At 36.4% G+C, this 21,859-nt stretch overlaps 3 protein-coding genes across 3 annotated transcripts in view; 1 reads left to right on the forward strand and 2 right to left on the reverse strand.

The window, feature by feature from the left end:
• The window catches only part of LOC125232532 (b(0,+)-type amino acid transporter 1-like), a 39,362-nt gene extending 38,253 nt beyond the window's left edge, over positions 1 to 1,109 (reverse strand). Inside the window, exon 1 of the mRNA XM_048138237.1 lies at positions 930 to 1,109. The gene's annotated coding sequence lies outside the window, so the exon portion shown is untranslated. The remainder of the gene's footprint in view (positions 1 to 929) is intronic.
• A 2,627-nt stretch (positions 1,110 to 3,736) lies between these two features.
• LOC125232489 (protein arginine N-methyltransferase 1) lies at positions 3,737 to 11,619 on the forward strand. The gene is made up of 8 exons (XM_048138172.1): positions 3,737 to 4,049; positions 4,148 to 4,308; positions 5,454 to 5,618; positions 6,177 to 6,325; positions 7,323 to 7,470; positions 8,154 to 8,243; positions 9,498 to 9,647; positions 10,623 to 11,619. The coding sequence occupies exons 1-8, from the start codon at positions 3,986 to 3,988 to the stop codon at positions 10,764 to 10,766; spliced, it is 1,071 nt and encodes a 356-aa protein (XP_047994129.1). The 5' UTR covers positions 3,737 to 3,985; the 3' UTR covers positions 10,767 to 11,619.
• A 1,010-nt stretch (positions 11,620 to 12,629) lies between these two features.
• LOC125232490 lies at positions 12,630 to 21,368 on the reverse strand. Its single transcript, XM_048138173.1, is given in 5 exon segments — positions 12,630 to 14,267; positions 15,389 to 15,494; positions 15,497 to 15,660; positions 20,375 to 20,431; positions 21,209 to 21,368. Coding segments are annotated over 5 exon segments (522 nt in total). The 5' UTR covers positions 21,261 to 21,368; the 3' UTR covers positions 12,630 to 14,124.
• Positions 21,369 to 21,859: the final 491 nt, after the last annotated feature.

Genomic DNA, 21,859 nt, shown 5'->3' on the forward strand with positions numbered 1-21,859 from the left:
TTTGAGAAGAAAAGTTACTGATTTGGTATATTTAACTAAAATCATGACTGGGTCTGTTGATAGCCCGGAACTGGTTAAAAATATCAATTATCGGGTCCCTAGAGCTGTTACCTCTAGACATTACCGACCTTTGTCTCTTCCACCGACCAAAACCAACTATCGTAAAAATTCATACTTTATCCGAGCAGCGAGGTCGATGAATGAGCTGTGTCATAACAATGATCATTTGGATCTGCACCTAATGAAACCCGCATTAGTAAAGAACCTTATAGTATCTAGTTTCTTTGCTCCCCCGCCAGCAGAAGACTAAGGTAGGTCTCGTTTTTAATAAGTTTAATATGTATCAAATCAATACCTCATTATTTTTCCGTGGCATGTCCTGACGCTGCTATCTCATTAATCTCTGATTGTTTTGTGCTAGCCTGTAAATTACCTTCGCATCCTATCTGTGGAAACCTGTAATTGGCTTTTCAGATACACATTTTTGCTAACTTAGTTTTAGATATTTAAGCTGTTGGTTTTTCTGAATAAAATAAAATAAAATAAAATAATAAATAAAGTTATTATTTTTATTATCGATATTTTTTTTTTCGTAAATAGAAATGATTAGGCCTGTTTTAGATTTATAAAAATACCCTGCAAGTCGATACAGTATACAAGGTATTTATTATAACTTACTAAAAAAAAACTGCTTTACAGCAACAATTCTTTAAATATTTATTGTAGTTTTGAGATTTATGATGTATGCAAGCCAAAAGTAGCTCTGCTCACGTGCTCACTGTACTTTACTCAAAATATGTTCGAATAATTTTGTAATAATAGCTCACCAAAGCAGAACAGTTAAAAAGAATTGCACATGTATTTAATATTATCAGCGAAGTATTTTTTTTGCATTAGTTCTGTTTTATAAAACGTATTTTTTATCTCACCTGGGGTCCTATATACTGAAGTAGCAATAATCATAAACTTCACCGCATCACAAGAAACAACTTAAAAATATTTATTTGCTTCAACTGTATTTCATTTGTTATATTTCCGTTTGATTACCGGTTTCGCATAAACGCGTGCACCTCTGAACACTCGAGTGCCTGTACTGTCAAATAACATGCTTCTAGTTCAAATATGTGTACAACTACAACACACTATTTGAACGTGAGGGAATATCTACTCTACTCAATAAAAATGGTCAATACTTACTGAATTAAGCACTCTACTTTAAAATAATAAGGCATATATTGAATATTTTTTTATTATGCATTAGATTTTTATCGTTGGGTATTAAGTGGAGATAATATAAGATTGTAATCCTAGTACTTTTATAAGATTAATTGCTTTTATTTGGTTGCTATCCTCGACGGAAAATATATTACTAAACTATCTTAACACGTTCTGAGAAATGAAATCATATCACACAGTGATTTCAAGTTCAAAAAATTCGACCGCGTCAGTCTACATATATATGTACTGTACTGTACAGTACTGAATTTTAATTTATTTGACAATACTCAGATTACAATATAACTAAATAATAAAATGCTTATAAATAACAGTATAAAAAAGCTAAGTTATTGTCTAATAAAATTATGTACAAAATAAACGTTCACTAAATAAAACTAAAAGGTACTGTAAAAGTTATGAAAAGAACATAATATAGATATTAAAGAAATTTCTGACATAAAAATATTCAAACGGACATTGCATGATTGGCTATTGAATAATAATTTTTACAACATTAAGGAATTTTTTGACTACCAAACTGACTAATGACATTATATTATATATATTTATTTTTCAATTTAAATTTTTGTATGTACTTTTTACTATTGTAATCTAATTTCATTTCTGTGTTGATGCATGAAATGTAAATAAATATTTTAGTTTTAAGTTGAAATTTTTACATGCAATAAATAAGGCTAAATGTGTGATACTTGCTATTATTATAATACCTATTTTTAACCACATTTTATTTTATTTTACTTACATTTAATGCAAATAAAGAATTTTACTTTACTTTACTACAATAATATCCCATATAGGGATATTATTGTGTATAGACAGGCAAGCAAATCTTAGGATTAAAAAAGATAGATAAGTTTAGTACCTATTATTATTGTTTTTTTTTAGTACAGATAGTGCGCAAAGTGGTTCATTTTTTGTCAGGTCAAAATTTCAGAGTATTGAAAGACGTCGTACGTGCGTCGTACAATACACGTGCGGAAAGGAAAATCGTAACTCGTGTCGATCTAAAACACTCCCTTCGATTTGGTCGTGTCTAAATAATATTTATCGCCTCTCGTTTCAAACATGCTTTTTCCGCGCTTGTATCGTTATACTATACTATTTTATAAAATTTTATATCTTATCATCGATAACTTTCCAATCGATTATAATTCGACGATTATTCAATCGATATGGCCCTAAAGGTGTCGATGTTCAGGTCAACCCTATTTTTCTATTTTATGTTTTTTTTTAAATATTAAATGACATGACTTTGACACAAAGGTTTTAGGCATAGGAATAGGATAATATTAATTTTGTGCTGATGTTGTTGAAATTTTAGTAACTAAATAATCATTTCTGTCATTTGCGATACATATAATCATCCTATAATGAAGAATTTAAATTTAAAACTAAATCTAAAAATAGGTTATTCTTCCGAGATACTCACATCACAGTATAAAACCAGTAATAACTCTTCTTACAAACTTCACGCCGCGCGGTGTGTCCCCCTCCCTCCCCTCGCATGCGGCGAAAACATGCGAAACTGGTGATTATTGGGCTGGACAGTCGGGGCCGCGTTTGCGCGCTGTGTTGACGTGTTGAGTTCGGGAGAAAATGACGTCAGCACCGAAGACATATTTTCGTTACTGTAGTGTTTATGGGTGTATGGAAAGTTCTCAAAATGCGGAAATGTCATTCTTTAGAATTCCTAGACACCCAGAAAAGTAAGTGGTTGTTATATATTTGCAGTGTTAGGTACATTATTGCTTACGTAAATGGCGTAAAAGTGAGATTTAAAGCTAGAATGACACATTAAAATCAATAAGGATTTATCTGTAACGACATTTAGGTAGATGCTGCGATCTATCTAGCTCGAAAGTTTGGTACCTACTTAAATATTGTGCAAACATCTATTCAAACATTTTATGTAAATATGATTTCGTCAGTATTTAAGAAACAAATACGTACTTGAATCTTTATTAGATAAAAAGGTAGAAAGAGCGTTGGTACTAGCATAGCGCCATACACAGTTACTAATACGAGTAGGACAGTAGGTACCTACGTTTCTAGTTCAAACGAATCTTTTTTTTATTGTGATGGATTGGGTGTATTCTAGAGAAAACATATAAAATGAACACTTAAATTAACGCTTTTGCAATTATTGTTACACAATCTACTATTGCGCGTATGAGAGTAATATATTTATAATGATTTTTTGTATCTTCAATACTGACTAATGTGGTGTCATGACGTGGTATTGTTATACTAAAACCTACTTACAGTTAATAGTACCTATTAGATTTACAACAACTTACATTGTACGAAGTCGATTATAGTAACGTTGTACAACCCTGCGTGACCTTGCGCAGTAGTAACGACCGCGCCGCCGCTGCCGGAGATTAACTACTGATATATCCTTATACTGTGCTCACATAGTGCGAGCTATAATGTTGCCATATAGAACAATGTGCATGAATTTTTTAGCCTATGGCACGAAAGAGAAAAAAAAAGTAGAAAAGATATGCTCGGAGGATTTGCGCCCTGCTTCCAGCATTTTTTTCGTAAAATAGTGAATTAGTGGTTAATTGCCTTTATTATTCATTTTTAACTTTCCTTTAGCTAGTAAGAAGTAATAAGAGTGTGAAAATACATTCAAATTAATAGTCACTTGGGCTTGATCTGCAACATATCGATTCGGCGTATATAACGTACAAAGCTAGGTTATAATTAGATTTTCGGCATTTTCCACTAGTGTTAATTTGAAATGGAAAGCATGGATGTCGCTCAAGAAGGTACCTCGGCAGCGTCTACGCCCGTCGTGGAAAACGGTAAGTTCCCCGACACCATCACCATGCTTGTTTTTAGTACTTGTAGTAAAAACGTGTTCCTTTGTCGAGGTCCAAGTACATGTAATGTTTCTTTTTAGGGCCCGACAAGAATGTAACGGCGGAGGAAATGACTTCAAGAGACTACTATTTTGACTCGTATGCTCATTTCGGTATTCACGAGGAGATGTTAAAGGATGAAGTTCGCACACTCACGTATAGGAATGCTATGTACCACAATAAACACTTATTTAAGGGAAAAGTAAGTTAAAACCATTTTTTAACTTTGCTTTGCTGTGTTTGCAGCTATACACTTCGTTTTGTCATATTTTGTGTGCCTTACGTACATACATACTATAGTCACGTGTGTTTCTCAGAGACCACGAACTTCTATTTTGTTCGATCCTCACATACATCTTTCGCTTCTATCGCTTTCATAATCCCAACATTCCTCACATACGCTAAAGTCCACCAAAGGTCTACCATTTTGCAACTCACTTTCTCTCATACACTTTTTGCCAGCTAACTCTCTTTTGCTCATTCTTTCCATGTGTAATAGCCTGTCCCTTACCTACAATACAATGACTTGATTCAAACAAACTGCACTGAGTTTGATATCAGTGAAATGTTTATGAAAATACACAGTTTAAATATTTCCTTATTCTCGCTATCAAACATGCTGCTGAGTAAGCTTGGGCTGTCGCTAATAACCAGAGGGCGGAATTGCTCATGGCAAAAATCAAACGTCAATAAAGTTGAATGTTAACTTTTATGGACTATTGATTAAACTGAAATTATCAGTATATTGTTAAGTTGTTTTCATCGTAAGTAAGACTAGGATACTTCATTATCCATTTGTTGACTGTTTTTCGTTTTGGATTAACCATTTTTTTTTCAAACGTGAATAAAATTAGTTGCAAAAGGACTAGTGGCAGAAATGACAATTAAATGTCATACAATTTACTTTTAAACTAATTATAGAGGTCAAAATCAAATGGTCGAATAGCTAATCAAAGAGGTTAATGTTAAAGTCAGAAATGTAAAAGGTGACTGAATTTATCGATAGCTGAAAATATCGATAAAATTTAACGTTTCAACTCTATTGATTTTTGCCATGAGCAATTCCGCCCTCTGCTAATAACTTATTAACCTTTCAAACACTGCCAGCTCCCATCTAGTTACCAGTCAGCTTGGAAATTCGTTTTAGTCCAGGATTTTTCTGGCTGCTGTAAGCAGTTCACCTTCTGTAATTCATGATATAAAGCCATTCTTCCAAATAAGTTGTGTGCATAATCGTTTTTCACTGCCTTATTCAATTATGCTGTAGTGATCTACGAGTGGATCTTATAAAATAGCAATCAGTTAGTGTAAGAATGTCCATTTATTTATTGAATTTGTAACTTCCAGATAGTGTTAGACATAGGCTGCGGCACGGGCATCCTGTCGATGTTCGCCGCCAAAGCTGGGGCAGCTAAGGTGATCGCCGTGGAGTGCTCCAACATCGTGGACTACGCGCGCAAGATCGTTGAGGCCAACCGGCTCGATGACGTCATCGAGATCATCAAGGGCAAGGTTAGTGCCCAGTTAAACACTTTTTGTGTCGAGTTTTTGACGAGAAAAGTACCCTATTGTATACATGACTGTTGGGATCTTTGCAAAGTGGTATTATGTCATAGATTTCATAGAGACTACAGGTTGTTTTGCTGGAATTTAATACAAATAAGAATCTGAATAATAGTATATTAATACAAATCTATTTTAAACTTTTATTGGGTTTTAGATCAGAAAACAATTGCTTCTGGGTTTCTAGAGGTTGTTTCTACTTGCTGAATTAATAAACTTATACTTTATTGACACATAACATAACATAAGGCAGCATCCCCACTTAGGCGTCGCGTGTCTCGCGGCGCGCAACGGACGTCTCCGCCACGCCGCCTGAATGTAATTCAAAAAACGTCTCCTCAGTACATTTTGTATAGGAAGGACGTAAGACGCGCCTCAGGCGGCGTGGCGGCGGCGTGGCGCGCGCCGCAAGACATGCGTCTTATGAGTGTGGATGGTAGTTAAGAGTTTCTTACAATCATAAAGATTTTGGCACTTTCATGTGGTTATTAATTTTACACTCATCAGGTGGAGGAGATTGAACTGCCGGTTGAGAAAGTGGACATCATCATCTCCGAATGGATGGGCTACTGCCTGTTCTACGAGAGCATGTTGGACACAGTGCTGTTCGCTCGCGACAAGTGGCTGCAGCCTGATGGCATGCTGTTTCCGGACAGGTGAGATGGTATATAATATGTAGTATATAAACGATGTAGTATATAATATTGTCTTTGATTAAAAAAAAGATTGTTTCAGTTAAAATGTAAGATAAATTGTGTTTAGATATCTTTTGTTGTTATTTACTGTTGCTGTGTTGTATGTTTTATTCTATGTAGTTAGCAGTGATTTAGTTTCGACTGTTATGCTGTTAACATGTTTTGTAAATAAATAAATAAATTACCCCTATAGTTACTCATGAAATAAAGCTATGGAAACGGATTATATCGCGTATAGTTTTCCATAGTTTTATGACTATGTAGTATATTGAATTCGTCGCCCAGGATCATGAAAAGTGGAAGATTCTTCTGAGAGCTATGTCCCTAATGAGGGATAACAGGATCTCATCATCATCATCATCATGTTTTTGCAAACATGTAGATAGTGAGGGTGTTGGGTGAGGAGTTGGAAAGAGAAGAGGGAGTTGGAAAGAGATAGGAAAAGATGGGAGGATGAAATTAAGCGGCAACCCAAGCGACACTTGTTGCGCGTCTTACATCTTTCCTACACAGAATGTACTAAGGAGACGTTTTTTAAATTACACTCAGGCGGCGCGGCGCTGGCGTCCGTTCTGCATCTTACGACGTATGTCGCCTGTGTGTAGATAATCCCTAAGGAAATCACAGGATAGGACCAATATGGAGAAACATAGCAAGTGATAGAATAACATGGCAAATTCTAAGGGAGACTGTTAGTTAACTCATCTTGGACGTCCAAACACTTAGGGCCGGCTCACACCGGAATGGCGGCGGTTGGCAGCGGCGGGACGAGAGCCCGCCGGTCGCTGCCGTTCACTGCGAGCCGCGGCCGGCCGCTGCCGACCGCTGCTATTCCTGTGTGAGCCGGCCCTTAAGTTAAAACCTTATTTGTAAAAAAAAAACAGTAATAAAGGCTTATTTTATTTATAACAGAGAAATTGTATGTGGACGAAATTAAACATGTATAATATTTGTTCAGATGCACACTGTTCATCTGCGGCATTGAGGACCGTCAGTACAAGGACGAGAAGATCAACTGGTGGGATGATGTGTATGGCTTTGACATGTCTTCCATCCGCAAGGTGGCCATCTCCGAGCCACTGGTTGATGTAGTAGACGCGAAACAGGTAAGAATAGATCTGATAATCTTCAGGAAGACTGACACTACTAGTTGGGTAACTCAAATTGTGCAGTTAAAGCCTGTGCTATGACAAGGACGACTCAGTGGTTAATCTCCGGCAGCGGCGTCGTGACCTCATGACCACTCTACCTGTCTTATCTCACTCATAGAAGTATAGTACGTGTTCGCCTACATGACCTTAGACTATGTAGGAACGCGCTTCTTTCATATATATATATATATATTTTTTTAATATTGGGGACACCTTACAGCCCCAAACTAAGCATGGCTTGTACTATGGGTGCTAAGCGACGATATACATACTTAAATAGATAAATACATACTTATATACATATTAGAAAACATCCATGACTCAGGAACAAATATCTGTGCTCATCACACAAATAAATGCCCTTACCGGGATTCGAACCCAGGACCGCGGCTTAGCAGGCAGGGTCACTACCGACTGAGCCAGACCGGTCGTCATTTGATCGACATTGTCCGAGGTGTCTTTGATGATCGTGATCGATGTGTCTTGGGTCATTTGCCGTCTAGTAGTCTATGTCTATCTAGTTTATCCCAAGCTTAAATAATGTAATGATAGAGCAATAATGATTAATTAGTAACATGTTAACTACTACATATAATTTAACTACTACATATAATTTTTTTATGTCTATTACATTACAGGTAGTTACGAATTCCTGTCTGCTGAAGGAAATAGATCTTTACACGGTCAAGAAAGAAGATCTCAACTTTGAATCCAAATTCCATTTGCAAGTGAGTTATTTTATATTAACATTTATTAACGTTTTCCATGTAATGTCTTAAATACACCCTCATCAGTCAACTATTTTAAGTATAAAATCATGATTAAGTTATATTTTTCACATAGGTTTTCATAAAAAGGACTGTCTTCTCTTTGAATACTGAGGTTAAATGTTGTGATTTGTTGGTTTCCTCACAATGTTTTTTGCCTAAGTATGACTGAAAAATTGTGGCGGATGACGGGATAAAAACCCGTAGGCCAGGAAATACGCGCACGGAAGTGGCGATGGATAGGGCACGTGCTACGCAGAGCAGATAACCACCTGTCCAAGCAGGGTCTCTGCTGGCAATCACCTGGCAGTAGACGGTCGGGGCGGCCTTGTACCACGTGGAGGCGGTCAGTGGAGAAGGAGGCTGGCGCAAGTGGACTAGGCTGGAAGGATTTGGAAGCAGTCGCCCAGGATCGTGAAAAGTGGAAGATTCTTCTAAGAGCCCTATGTCCCTAGTGAGGGATAACAGGAACACATCATCATCATGACTGAAAAATTATATTTCTTACGTCCAATTTCCTCCTGTTGTTGGAAAGCAACTTGGATAACCTTTGCGCCACCAGCTTTCAGATGTAGAATATTATTGATTTAATAATATTGTTTTCCCCTCACCAGCACGGAAACACGTGTTTTGTCCTTTAATACCAGCGGGTAAAAACGCATTTTATCCACTAGTGGGTAAAGTAATTTGACCTTGAATAAAGTCACATTAACAGCTTTAAAATTGATAAAAAGTAGGTGAATCTAGTAATAAAGATGATTTACCACCTGTGGAACTACTGGAAACAGTGATAAACGCATTTTTTGCGTTGTAGTTTCCTCGCTATAGTGAGGGGAAAAGTTTTGTGTTACACTCGGGTGCAAGTGTATTTTACTTCTCGTGTGTTGAAAAACTCGCAAGTTCAGGATTCTATTGTCGAACCACTCGCTTCGCTCGTGGTTCAACTATAGAATCCTTTCACTTGCTCGTTTTTCAATTCCACACTCGGCGTTAAAATACAACTTTGCCCCCTTGTATAACAAATAACTATTCTCGCTGGCGGCTATATTTCCGAGCTTATATAACCAGGCAACCTTCAAATGTAGGGAGAACAGGCATCTTCTGGGCGAGCTCACTCGATCATAAGCCACGTTTTTGCCTTTGGCTAGTCTGTGTCCAAGAGTAAGCCCATTCAAATAAAATATGTGGGGCTGATCTTTATCTGTGTATCGACAGGTCCGCCGCAACGACTTCATCCAGGCGCTAGTGACGTTCTTCAACGTGGAGTTCACGAAGTCTCACAAGCGCCTCGGGTTCAGCACGGCGCCCGAAGCCCCTTACACCCATTGGAAGCAGACCGTCTTCTACTTCGACGAGTACATGACTGTAAGTGCTCAATAACACACCTAACTCAATAGTGTATGTATGTATGTATGTATAAACTCTTTATTGTACAAAACACAAATATATGACACAGGATAGACAGTGATAGGATAGTGATTAGTATATACCTAATACTGAAGAGTGGACAAGCCGGAGCTCATTGAGAAAACTTTGTCGTTGTGTGCGTGCGTGGTGACACGACGCTGGTCGTTCGCATGTACACACACATGGAAATGATGCGCGTATATCGCATAATAAGAGCGTCCATCTACAAGTGAGTGGGTTCAAGAACTTGCGACAGTATTCAATAGAAATCGGCTGGCATGTCCGATCTCCTTCTCCAAATGGAGAAATAAAAGTTGAGCTTCGCACTAGTCTTCAGTTTATTAAATCTTATATCTTTAAACGAGCAATTCTTGTATATTTATTTATTTATATATATATACCGACGATCTCGGAAACCGCTCTAACGATTTCGCTGAAATTTGTTATGTGGGGGTTTTCGGGGGTGAAAAATCGATCTAGCGTAGCCTTAGGTCCCGGAAAACGCGAATTTTCGAGTTTTCATGTATTTTTCTTTAGCGTTAGTAAAAGTAAAATATGGTCGTTAATTTCGACGCCCGCGCGGCGGTTCCACATAGCTCAGTCGTACGAGGTTGGTCTAATGTTCGCAGACAGATCGCATGTCGGGTTTCGAATCCCGTCCAGAAATTAAGTTTTTGTTTTTTTTTATTTATTTATAAGAGTTTTTTTTTATCTAAAGACGTGATATAATAAAATAGAACCGAGCGAAGCTCGGTAGCCCAGATATTTTATTTTTATATTTCACAAGTATCTTTTAGGATATGAGCTGTAATTAGTACCTATGTCAGATGGGTCTCGGTAGAGATATTACGTATTGGTAACTATAAACGTTTTGCGTTCTACTGTCAACTCTGTTTAAAAATCGCATAAATTCATCCTATATTTTTTCTGCAGGTAAAGAAGCAGGAAGAGATAACGGGCACATTCTCGATGCGGCAGAACGCGCGCAACAACCGCGATCTCGACTTCGAGATCGAGATCGACTTCAAGGGCGAGCTGTGCCAGGTGCAAGAGAAGAACCACTACAGGATGCGTTGAGCGCCAACAGAGGTTTCTATACGTGTAGCTCTGGTTTTTATACTACATTTTATGCTTAGCTATGTAATATGGCTGTAAAGCCTTGCGGTTGTAACCAATATGACTATTATTCAGTAGTACGCAGGCACCTTCTGCACGAACTGTAAGCACATTTATAGTAAAAAAAAGTATATCTGATCAAGGGTAATCCTATATAGACCACACCCACACCCTTCTGCCAAAAAGATTTTAATAAATTAATAAATAACTAAAAATCCAGAAAAAATCTTTACAACAGCATGGCTGTTCCATTTTAGTTGATATACCTACACATAGATTTTTTTTATTTTTGCAAATATTTAGTTTCTTTTCTATTAAATCAGTTAGCTTCAATGAGAATAAAGTGTTAAAAAATCAAAGCTACATTGATAGAAACGAATGGACATGTCCCAGTGTTCTACCGTCTTATTTTTGAGATAAGCTTAGTGATTGTATCATAAGTATTGGAGCATACATGCCAAAACTTTGTTCAACTATTCTAAGTAATCAGAATTTTTCTTTATTTTCATCTATTCTTATTACTGAGACTTGATAAGTAAAAACTTAAGAAATGAGGCGTTTTTCATGTTTTAATATGGCACAAAATTATTTTGTTTTAGATTCGCTAGCATTGTGTTTTATCGGGAAGAAAATGTTTGGATATTTATTTTGTGCCTTTACAAGTGTACACTGCCATTAAATGACACTTATTTCCTTTTAGTATAAAAAAATTATGAGTGGCAACTATTTTTTTTCGCATGTGTTGCATAACGCCTTTTTTCTTAAGTTATTTTACTCGTAATACACATTGAGAAATGCTTTGGGTATAAAACGAATACCATAGAATTACTTATGCTGATAGTTCATGAAAATCATTAAACATACAAAAGTTTTTGTGTAAAGAAAATGGTTAATAAAATATTTGCATCTGCCAAATTATATGATATATTGAAAAAATAAAACAAAACAGGTTTTCAGCATGCAGTTTGTTTTGTATTATTGTAATTTAAACACATGTATTTTCGTATGTTTAATGCTTAAATAAAATGTTGTTCATAAAATTCATAATATCACCAACATCTGTATGTTTGTTCTTTAAAATGGTTAATAATAGGAAACGAGTTCTTATCATATTGGTCGCTGTATGTTTAGAAATAAGGATAGTTACACTAGTATGTATGAGGAACTCCTGGTATAACTTGGTTACTCAAAAAAATAATATCAATAGGGGTTTTTGACTATATAATACGTCAAATGAATCCTGAAGGTAGTTTAAACAGGATTTTTGTAAAGTTAGAGAACGAAATTTAATTGTATTGAAATGTCGCACTTACATTATAGTGGCCTAAAATCGTTGCTTTTATTTTGCGACGCTCTTCTGTTCTTAAAAAATGAGTATGTTATAAGTTAACATTATTGATTCATCCTTCAAAAATGGTTATGCCAAGACACAACTAGTTTCAATTAAACAAATATTCTAATTCGTATTTGGTAGAATCGGTTCGAATTAGCCTAACTTAGCTAACTCAGTGGGTAGTTTACTCGTATATGCCAGTGTTATGTATTATTCTGTATTTTTTAGGTTACCACTACGTCCAATATAAAACTTCGAGTGATAGATCTTGCGATGAAAACTACTGTTTAAGGTCGAAGATTTGATGTTGGACATAGTGATAATACACTTGGATCATTATTAAGAATACAGTTTTGTCAAATTTAATGCAAAAAACTCATATTTCCGAGTACTGTGTTAAATTACCCTTCATACTATCAAGTATTATTGTATAATCTTAATAACTAAATAAGGTATAATTCTTGTAAGGTTGACATTATTTTGCCGTCACCTGTACCTACTTTTGTTTATGACTTAGTGGTGAAAAGGTTAAAAAGGCAGTTACTGTATTGTATGAAGAATAATGCATGATTTATTTTGTAAAATGGAATTCAATATTAATACAAGATTTTTCAAAGCTGTATTCTAGTAGGTCCGAGTGTCCCAGTAGGTAGATTTCTCATGTTTGTACTAGATATGGGCGTGACCGAGCATCGTATGTATTATTTTCAATAGGAGTATTGTACGCGATTTACTGTGATAGTCCTGGTAATGCGCCTAGGTATATCTGTGAGATTCTCAACCCAAGCGAATTTTGACTCGTTATAACGATAAAGTTGAATTTTGATAGCCGGCTGTGTCGGATTTTCTACAACAGTGCGTAGTACCAGTGGTACTCTTAATTTTAGAGGTGCATAAATGAGTAAGCCAAAGTTTTGTTGTTTTATTTTATTATGTACCTTATTTTACATTCAGTTAACAATCAAAACTGTACCCTGTAACGTAAATACCATTAAGATACGAATAATGTTCATGTAAACACTGACGGGCATAGTATTACAAGATTTCAACCATATCATTTTGCAATCAAGTTCAAAATTGTAGGGGGAGATACAAAATAAGTTTTGATTATCAAGTGTTATTATAAAACGACAAAAAATTTCTTAAGTTGTTTAAATTAATTACAATTGCTATAGTTGCACTAATTTCTAATGAAGGAAGACATTCTACACACACGTTCGTCGGATAGAATAGATTCCAAAGTGAAATAAATGAGATGCACAATTGCACATATTACTTCGCTGACTTAAACACTGGAGAACTACTTTAAATTCATCTGATTGGACAGTTTTATTTACAACTGTGGCTGTGGCTCTTGCACATGGCGCATGTAGCAGGCATGTTTATTACGACTAAGATACAAGAATTAATGTAGGCAAGGTAGGTAAGGCCTGAGTGCACGCTTATGTTAGTTGTCTAACAATTGACGACTACATAAAAAAATGGAATTCTGTTTAGTCCGTCAGTTAGATCGTAACAAAAATACTGAACACATACTTTTCGCTCTTTCTAATCAACGAAAAAATAGAAAGATACAGAGCATCAAAGTCCCGGAGTGGGGGCTTGTGACGTCACTTCTATGTAAAAATTGTACCTAGGCGTGACGTCACGCGAAACTTCAACGCACCGTACCGTCGTGACCCTTCGTTTACGAGAAAAAAGAAAAAATAAGTGTCTAAAATTCTTTGATAATCTAACTGACGGACTAATTACTTTTTTTAGTCGTCTCGCCTATTGAAGCTCATACAAATGTCGAATCATGAGTCGACGATGCATAGGGTGGACGCGGGCGAGCACAGAGCGCTATTACACTCCCCGCCGAACCGAACAGTATTACAATTAGCTGCCCACTGAAGACCAGTATGCTGAACGCTGTCACTTTTTACTTTCAACTAACATTCCGTTGCCCAGCGGACTGGTCTTCAGTGGGCCCCTTTATAAGGGAGTCTATCCAACGACAGCGACCGGTACGACGGGCACGGCGCCGGCGCTCTTCACGTCCACGCAGCAGCAGCTGGAGATCAGGTTGTACTCCTGGCACGAGTTCGCGTACAGGTACTTGCAGTCGACTTTGCGGCAGTTGTAGCTGTCTGTGGATAGAAGAATGATTTTAGATTGTTTTTCCAGCACATTAGGATATCCACAATAGCTAAGGGCGTATTTACACGATACGAGAGTATAGTCCACAATACAATGTATCCAAAATCGCATGAGAGTTCACGCGCCGATTGAGTCTTAGTTATAGGTATTACGTTTTACTGCTCACCTCAATATAAGAAAATAACAATAGGTACAAGTAGGTAGGTACCTATTGCCTACTTCAATATAGGCAAACGACAAGCAACTTAATAGCTAATTAATTAAATTAGTTTTTTTAAATATGCAAGCAAATTTTTGTACGAACAGCAACATAATTTTACCTTACCTATATTAGATGAAATAGTATGATATTATACCTAGTTATAATTTAAATATTGTACCTACACCTCATAAAGTCGAAATCTAAATTGTTCAAAAAGTGGACTGTCGAACATTACATTATGTTAACATTAGTGAGTGTCTGATCCGATAACGGATATACTCGTACATATGATTGATACGATATCTTATCTTATCTTATACTATTAAACGAGCAATTCTTGTATATTTATTTATTTATTTATTTATTTATTTATTTATATATACCGACGATCTCGGAAACCGCTCTAACGATTTCGCTGAAATTTGTTTTGTGGGGGTTTTCGGGGGTGAAAAATCGATCTAGCGTAGCCTTAGATCCCGGAAAACGCGAATTTTCGAGTTTTCATGAGTTTTTCTTTCGCATTTGTAAACGTAAAATATGGTCCTTAATTTCGCCGCGCGCGCATCGATTCCGCGTAGCTCAGTCGCACGAGGTCGGTCTAATGTACGCAGATAGATCGTAGGTGTCAGGGTTTCGAATCCCGGCCAGAAATTAAGTTTTTGTTTTTTGTCTTTTTTTTGTTTTTGTATTTATAAGAGTTTTTTTTTTATCTAAAGACGTGATATATTAAAATAGAACCGAGCGAAGCTCGGTCGCCCAGATATTAATTATGAAAGGCGCCATTTTCAAAAGCCTTTGAAATCCTTCCTACGTCCGATATCGGATCGGATAACGTGAAAACGCACTTACGAGGGTATCACAGCACGAAAAGTGAACAGCTGTTATTGAGTTAGTCTATTATAAACTTACATCCAGAATCCCTCTCGCAGCAGCAAGCATCATGCGCCTCCTTATACGAACAGTAGCTATACACCGACGAGTCACACAACGGGCAACCCGGGTGCGCGCCCGGGGGCCAGCCAACCCGGGTTTACCCGGGTAGGAGCTCCCAGGGTACTGTCCCGGGTACCCGGGCCCGCTGGGGTAGAGCCCCGGACCGGTGTTCGGGTACTGAGGGTAGTCCGGGTTGTACTGTCCGTAGCCGCCTAGGAAAAAAGCCGCTATGTCTCTTAGGCTGAAACCTGTGGTTGGATGAGATGAGGTGATGGTTAAAATGATGTGGTTGGTTACAGTGCATGAGTTTTGTATTAATAATGGATGGATTCATGAACATTTGGCATTTCTTGTCTACACATAACATAGAAGCGCCTATAAAGTAGTAGGGTAGGTTCAAAGCTCCTAGTGAGTATTATATTCTTTGGTTCAAAGCTTGTTCCTTAGAAAACGGACAAATATTCATTATGAAAATTTCATTTGATAGGTATTATTATTAAACTTGCAAGAAAATTCAAAACATCCGGGTAGGTATGGCGAATGAGATAAAGCCTATGTTTCGCCTCTCTTTGAAAGGACATAATTATTTAGGTAGGTATCAAGTATGGCAATGACAGTCGCATTCATAAACTTTTGGGATTGGGTTAATAAAAATGAACCTTGGAGAAATTGCGAAACTCATTGTGTCTCTATCTCTTTTCCATTAAAGCCGCAGCGAAAACGATTGACACTTGGCTAGGCGCTCTGATACAATTTGAGGAATTCATTGACCGTGAAATCTCATTACAATTTTAATGGAGGTAAACCTGCAATTATATAAGTTTAATTCAATATTATCATTGACCAAAAAATCACAACTCGGTTAAAATTAGTTGCATAATTAAGTACTACGTATTTTTTAATGCAAATGTTATTATTGTTTCAACCTTATCTTTACGAACATCTACTAATCCGACGGAGTAAAGTACAAATCTGTACGTATGTTTTGCATGCATTTATCGCTGCTTTTATCGCATAACATAACCGCGCGCTCACCCCCCTTGGGAAGGGGTAGCAGAATTGGTACAAAAAAATGTTTTTCACCACACCAACTGTTAAAGGCTAACTTTGCTATTCGAAAACAGATAGCAAAACTGCATTTTATCCACAAGGGGGCAAAGTAATTTCATACAAATTTTAACTCATCATCTTAATCTGGCTGCTAGATTTTACCTATAATTGATGATTTTGAATCATAAATATTGAATAAATTGATGGATTTGATTGAATTTGATGTTTTATAGTTAGTATTTTGTTCGTGTTGGTGTGGTGAAAAATTTTGTGTTTCACTCGGTGGCAAAGTTTGTTTAACCTTCGTGCCTTGATACCCTCACAACGCTCAAGATTCCACTTTTTGAACCACTCGCTACGCTCGCGGTTCAATATTGGAATCTTTCGCTTGCTCAGGTATCAATATTGGCACGTGCGGTTAAACAACTACTTTGCCCCCTTGTAAAACAAATAACTATTTCTAGCCTTTTAAATGGAGGGTAAAATTAACTGCTTTTATTTATTTTATCGCATAACATAACCGCGCGCTTACACCCCTTGAGAAGGGGCAGTAGAATTGGTACAAAAAAATGTTTTTCTAGCCTTTTAAATGGAGGGTAAAATTAACTCTATGAAAACATCGAAGGTGTACCTACCAATATTTAAAAGGATCAGGAAGGAACGTTCTGTTAGAAATTCGGCAGATGAAATCTAATTGGATTGCAAGCTAACACGCTGAATGATGGATGTTCTACAGACCGTGGCTCAGTTTATACACCAAGGATTTCCTTATGGCTTGAGAAGTTACCTAATTGTAGTTTTAACACACTCGCCCGTCCTTGTTTCGAGCCATTGTAATTAGATGATTAATTAGTTGGCGTTAGTCGTTAGTTTAGCATAATCATCTTAAATTGTCGGTATTTTTTATCAGTTTACGTGTCGGTAACAATGCAGGTGTTTTTGTGGTATTTTTTGACAAGTGAGACGCTGCTGAGATAATACTAACATATAACGAGCAGCCTAACCATTCAAGGAAGACTGTAGGTTAGAGTCTTAAACTCACTGAATAAAATTAGAATAACTTTTTTTTCAGTACAGATGGTCGTTTTTTTACGCACTAGTTCGAGAAGTGGTTCATTATATGCCAGGTCGAAACTTCGGAGGCTCATCTGTACTGAAAAACGTCGTACGATACACGTGCGAAAAAGAAATTCGTAACTCGTGTCGATTTAAAACACTCCCTTCGGTCGTGTTTTAATTTATCGCCACTCGTTTCGAACTTCCTTTTTTACGCACTTGTATCGTAATGTACTATTTCAGTACAGATGGTGTTTTTTTTACGCACTAGTGCGAGAAGGGGTTCATTATATGCCAGGTCGAAACTTTGAAGGCTCATCTGTACTGAAAAACGTCGTACGATACACGTGCAAAAAGGAAATTCGTAACTCGTTACTCGTGTCGATTTAAAACACTCCCTTCGGTCGTGTTTTAATTTATCGCCACTCGTTTCGAACTTCCTTTTTTACGCACTTGTATCGTAATGTACTATTTTAATTCAACCCTTATTGAGATGGGCATGAAAATGAAGTGTGAAAAATATTCGTAGCCAAACTGTAGCTTTTTTATTTTACGATATATGAGCGCCACATAAAAACAGACCGATCGCCGGCTCTAAGCGATTACCGCCTCCCATGGACACATATAAAACTAGAGCAGTGGTGGGCGAACTTTTTTCATTGCGGGCCAAAAGAAGGAATTTTAGAGGGGGCCAGATTTACATCAAAAATGCATTTTCACCACACCAACTGGTAAAGGCTCTCTTTGCTATTCGAAAGCAGATAGCAAAATTGCATTTTATTAACAACTAGCGACCCTCCCCGGCATCGCACGGGTACTATACCTACATGTAAACCTTCCTCTACAATCACTCTATCTATTAAAAACCGCATCAAAATCCGTTGCGTAGTTTTAAAGATTTAAGCATACATAGGGACATAGGGACAGAAAAAGTGACTTTGTTTTATACTATGTAGTGATAGTGATAGTGAAGGGTGCAAAGTAATTTCATACAAATTTTAACTTGATGTAGGTATTAAGCTGGGTGGTAGATTACCTACACCTATAAATGATGGTTTTGAATCATAAATCCATACTACTTACTATAAATGGGAAAGTGTGTGTGTCTGTTTGTTTGTCCGTCTTTCACGGCAAAACGGAGCGACGAATTGACGTGATTTTTTAAGTGGGGTTAGCTGAAGGGATTGAGAATGCCATAGGCTACTTTTTGTCTCTTTCTAACACGAGCGAAGCCGCGGGCAAAAGCTAGTATTCTATAATGACGGTCAAAGTGGCCAAATAAGGAGTTATAATAAGATAATACGAATAATGATGTGTTGCAATATAGTTTTTTTTGCTATTTACCTACCTACTTCTGTTTGATGCTGATGATGAACAGTGGTAAGTGTTTAATGAGATAAATGCACGTAAGTAAACGCAATGAATTATAGGCATGACGCGATACGAATGGTGAATGGTGAATGACGTGATATTTCGTCACTACTTTTAAAAAATCTCGTATCTCACGCTGTTCCTCAAAGTTAAAACGCAGTAAGTCTATATACAATTATGCATTCCATACATACTTACTACAATTTTCTTTTCATTGTCAGACGAAGATACAAGTTTTTTTTAAAGTAGTGACGATTTCTTAAATCCTGCTAGAATTAAAATTGAATGGATAGTTTGAAAAAATAATGAATAGACTTTAGGACGTCTTACGATTATGTAAAAATGGATATTAGGCAATAGCTGAGTGTTTCTATCAGAGTCAAAGTTTTTAAGTAATTTAGTTCTTACAGTAAACTTCGGGCCTATTTTACCATTTCCAGACAGATAACTTACTAAGAGAGCACCTAAACTTTTAAAAGTTGTTTAAGTTTAGTAAGTAGGTACAGACTTTTAATGTTTGAGACGGTGATACCGACTCTTTGTGAATCAACTCTATCCATACAATTTTGTGACAGGCTTACTTGTATCTAAAGCAAACATCGTCGAAAGTGAACCTATTTTTGAATAGCTTTCGTGATAGCGACAGCTCCATTAAAATAGGTACATAGTTATACCAACTAGTACCTAAAAGCATTCTTGCTACTTCGAAAAGTTACATTTTATCAACAAGAGTGCAAAGTAAGCTGGCTATTAGAATTCACGTTAAAAATGAATTATAATGTTAAATAAATTAACGGATTTGATTTAGTTTGATGTTTTACAGTTAATACTTATTTTCTTTTGTGTGTGGTGAAAAAAATGTTGTGTTTGACTCGGAGGCAAGTTAAATCTACGTGGCTTGAAATCATCGCAATGCTCAAGATTCCACATTCTGAACCAGTCGCTACGCACGCACTTCAATATTTGAATCTTTCTCTTGCTGCACTGAGAGAAATTTGCATTGTGAATTTAACAAGTTCGACTTGTTGCGGGTTTATCCAATTAAAACAAAATATTTTAGTAAGCGGAATAAAGCACAATATTGGTGATACAAGTCGAATTTGTTCGAACAACAAGGTCAAAATTGTTAAAAGATATTTGATTGAATCAGTCAAACATCTGTTTAAAACAAAATGTGTCATGTTGCTTTTATAAAATTGATTTGTTGATTCAAATATATTTTTGATTCAATTGACGAGCAACTTGTAGAATGTACTAGTTAAGTAGTTACACTTAACAAAATCTAACTTGTTTGAACCAAAGAGCACATAGGCGCTATTTTAACCAAAAACTTGTTGAACGAACATGAAAACTGGTTGTTTTTTCTCTGAGTGTGGGGTATCAATGTTGGCAATGTTGGCACGTGCGGTTTAACAACAACTTTGCCCCCTTCTAAAACAAATAACTATTGCATGTGACGATGTTTGCCGTAGAAGTGACACTCACCATTCCCGGAGCCGAGTCTGTTTCGGCTGAGGTCGTAATTGGACTGTTGCTGCACACCTAGTTTATAATAACATGTCAAATAAACATATTATCTGTAGGGGCCCTATTTAATTACACTTAAATAAAAATTTGGTACAATAAATATTATAAACTAGGCAAAAAAAAAATCTAAGGCCCCCTGAGGCATAGTGTCCAAGATGCTGGCAGCATTTCCTCGTCTTTTCCATTTTTTTTGCCACTTTTATGAAGTGTGATATTTTTGAAAAAAAAAAAAAATGCTATTTCTACTCAGAATTACTAGCCTTTTCTTTCCTCGCTATTTAATTAAATTATATGTATTCTTATTTCTAACTTTGATAGATTCATACGATATTCTTAATAGTATTAATAGAATATAGCTATTCTTATTAGATATGATCACGGAAGAAAGCAGTTGGACAGACTGACTGACGGATATGATACCACTAAATTTATAGGTACAGATATAGCTTTCTACGTAGAAAAAAATAATCCGTACTCGTAATTTTCCGTACTCGTACGTACGGAATGCTAAATATTTATATTTTATTTAATTTAGATAATTGAGTATATTTGGAGAAACTTATGTTATGTATTAAAAAAGTGATTGTCCACAATGTACATTACTTTTTTTTTAAAGCTATTATATTAAAAATATGAAAATAATAGCTAAATACAAAAAAATAAGAAGGACTTAGACCAAAAAATAAGTAACCTAATTAAAAATAAGAAGAGTAATATATGTTGTAGACTACTGCATATTATTAAAAATGTGAAATAAACACATAATATATGATTAAATGTCGATACACCTACCTTGAGCAACAGCAATAATTGCAACAAATACGACACACAGCTTTTTATCCATTATAGCACAAATATTAAATAATCAAATAATATCAAATAATCAAACGATATCGCGTGCGCGGGAGTGGAGCATCAAGTTCGATCTCCCTAATGAAAATAAGGCTGCTTAGGTGGATCTACCGGTACTGGCGCGTGGGAAATGTTTACCGAGATACTAATCGCATTATTAATCCATACTAATATTATAAATGGGAAAGTGTGTGTGTCTGTTTGTTTGTCCGTCTTTCACGGCAAAACGGAGCGACAAATTGACGTGATTTTTTAAGTGGATATAGATGAAGGGATGGAGAGTGTCATAGGCTACTTTTTGTCTCTTTCTAACCCCCCATTTCCCTAAAAAAAGGGGGTGGGCGTTTGTATAGAGCAGTCCGAAATTTTCGAATGTAACGCGAGCGAAGCCGCGGGCACAAGCTAGTTGTAGTATAAAATTGTAAAATTGTGTCAGTTTGTAGGAAATAACAAGGTCTAAAAAAGTAGTATGCATTTTTAACCCCCGACGCAAAAACGAAGGGGTGTTATAAGTTTGACGTGTCTGTCTGTCTGTCTGTCTGTGTGTGTGTCTGTCTGTCTGTCTGTCTGGTCTGTCTATCTGTGTGTGTG

Source organism: Leguminivora glycinivorella, chromosome 13, assembly GCF_023078275.1.
Source record: "Leguminivora glycinivorella isolate SPB_JAAS2020 chromosome 13, LegGlyc_1.1, whole genome shotgun sequence".
Taxonomy (NCBI): domain Eukaryota; kingdom Metazoa; phylum Arthropoda; class Insecta; order Lepidoptera; family Tortricidae; genus Leguminivora; species Leguminivora glycinivorella.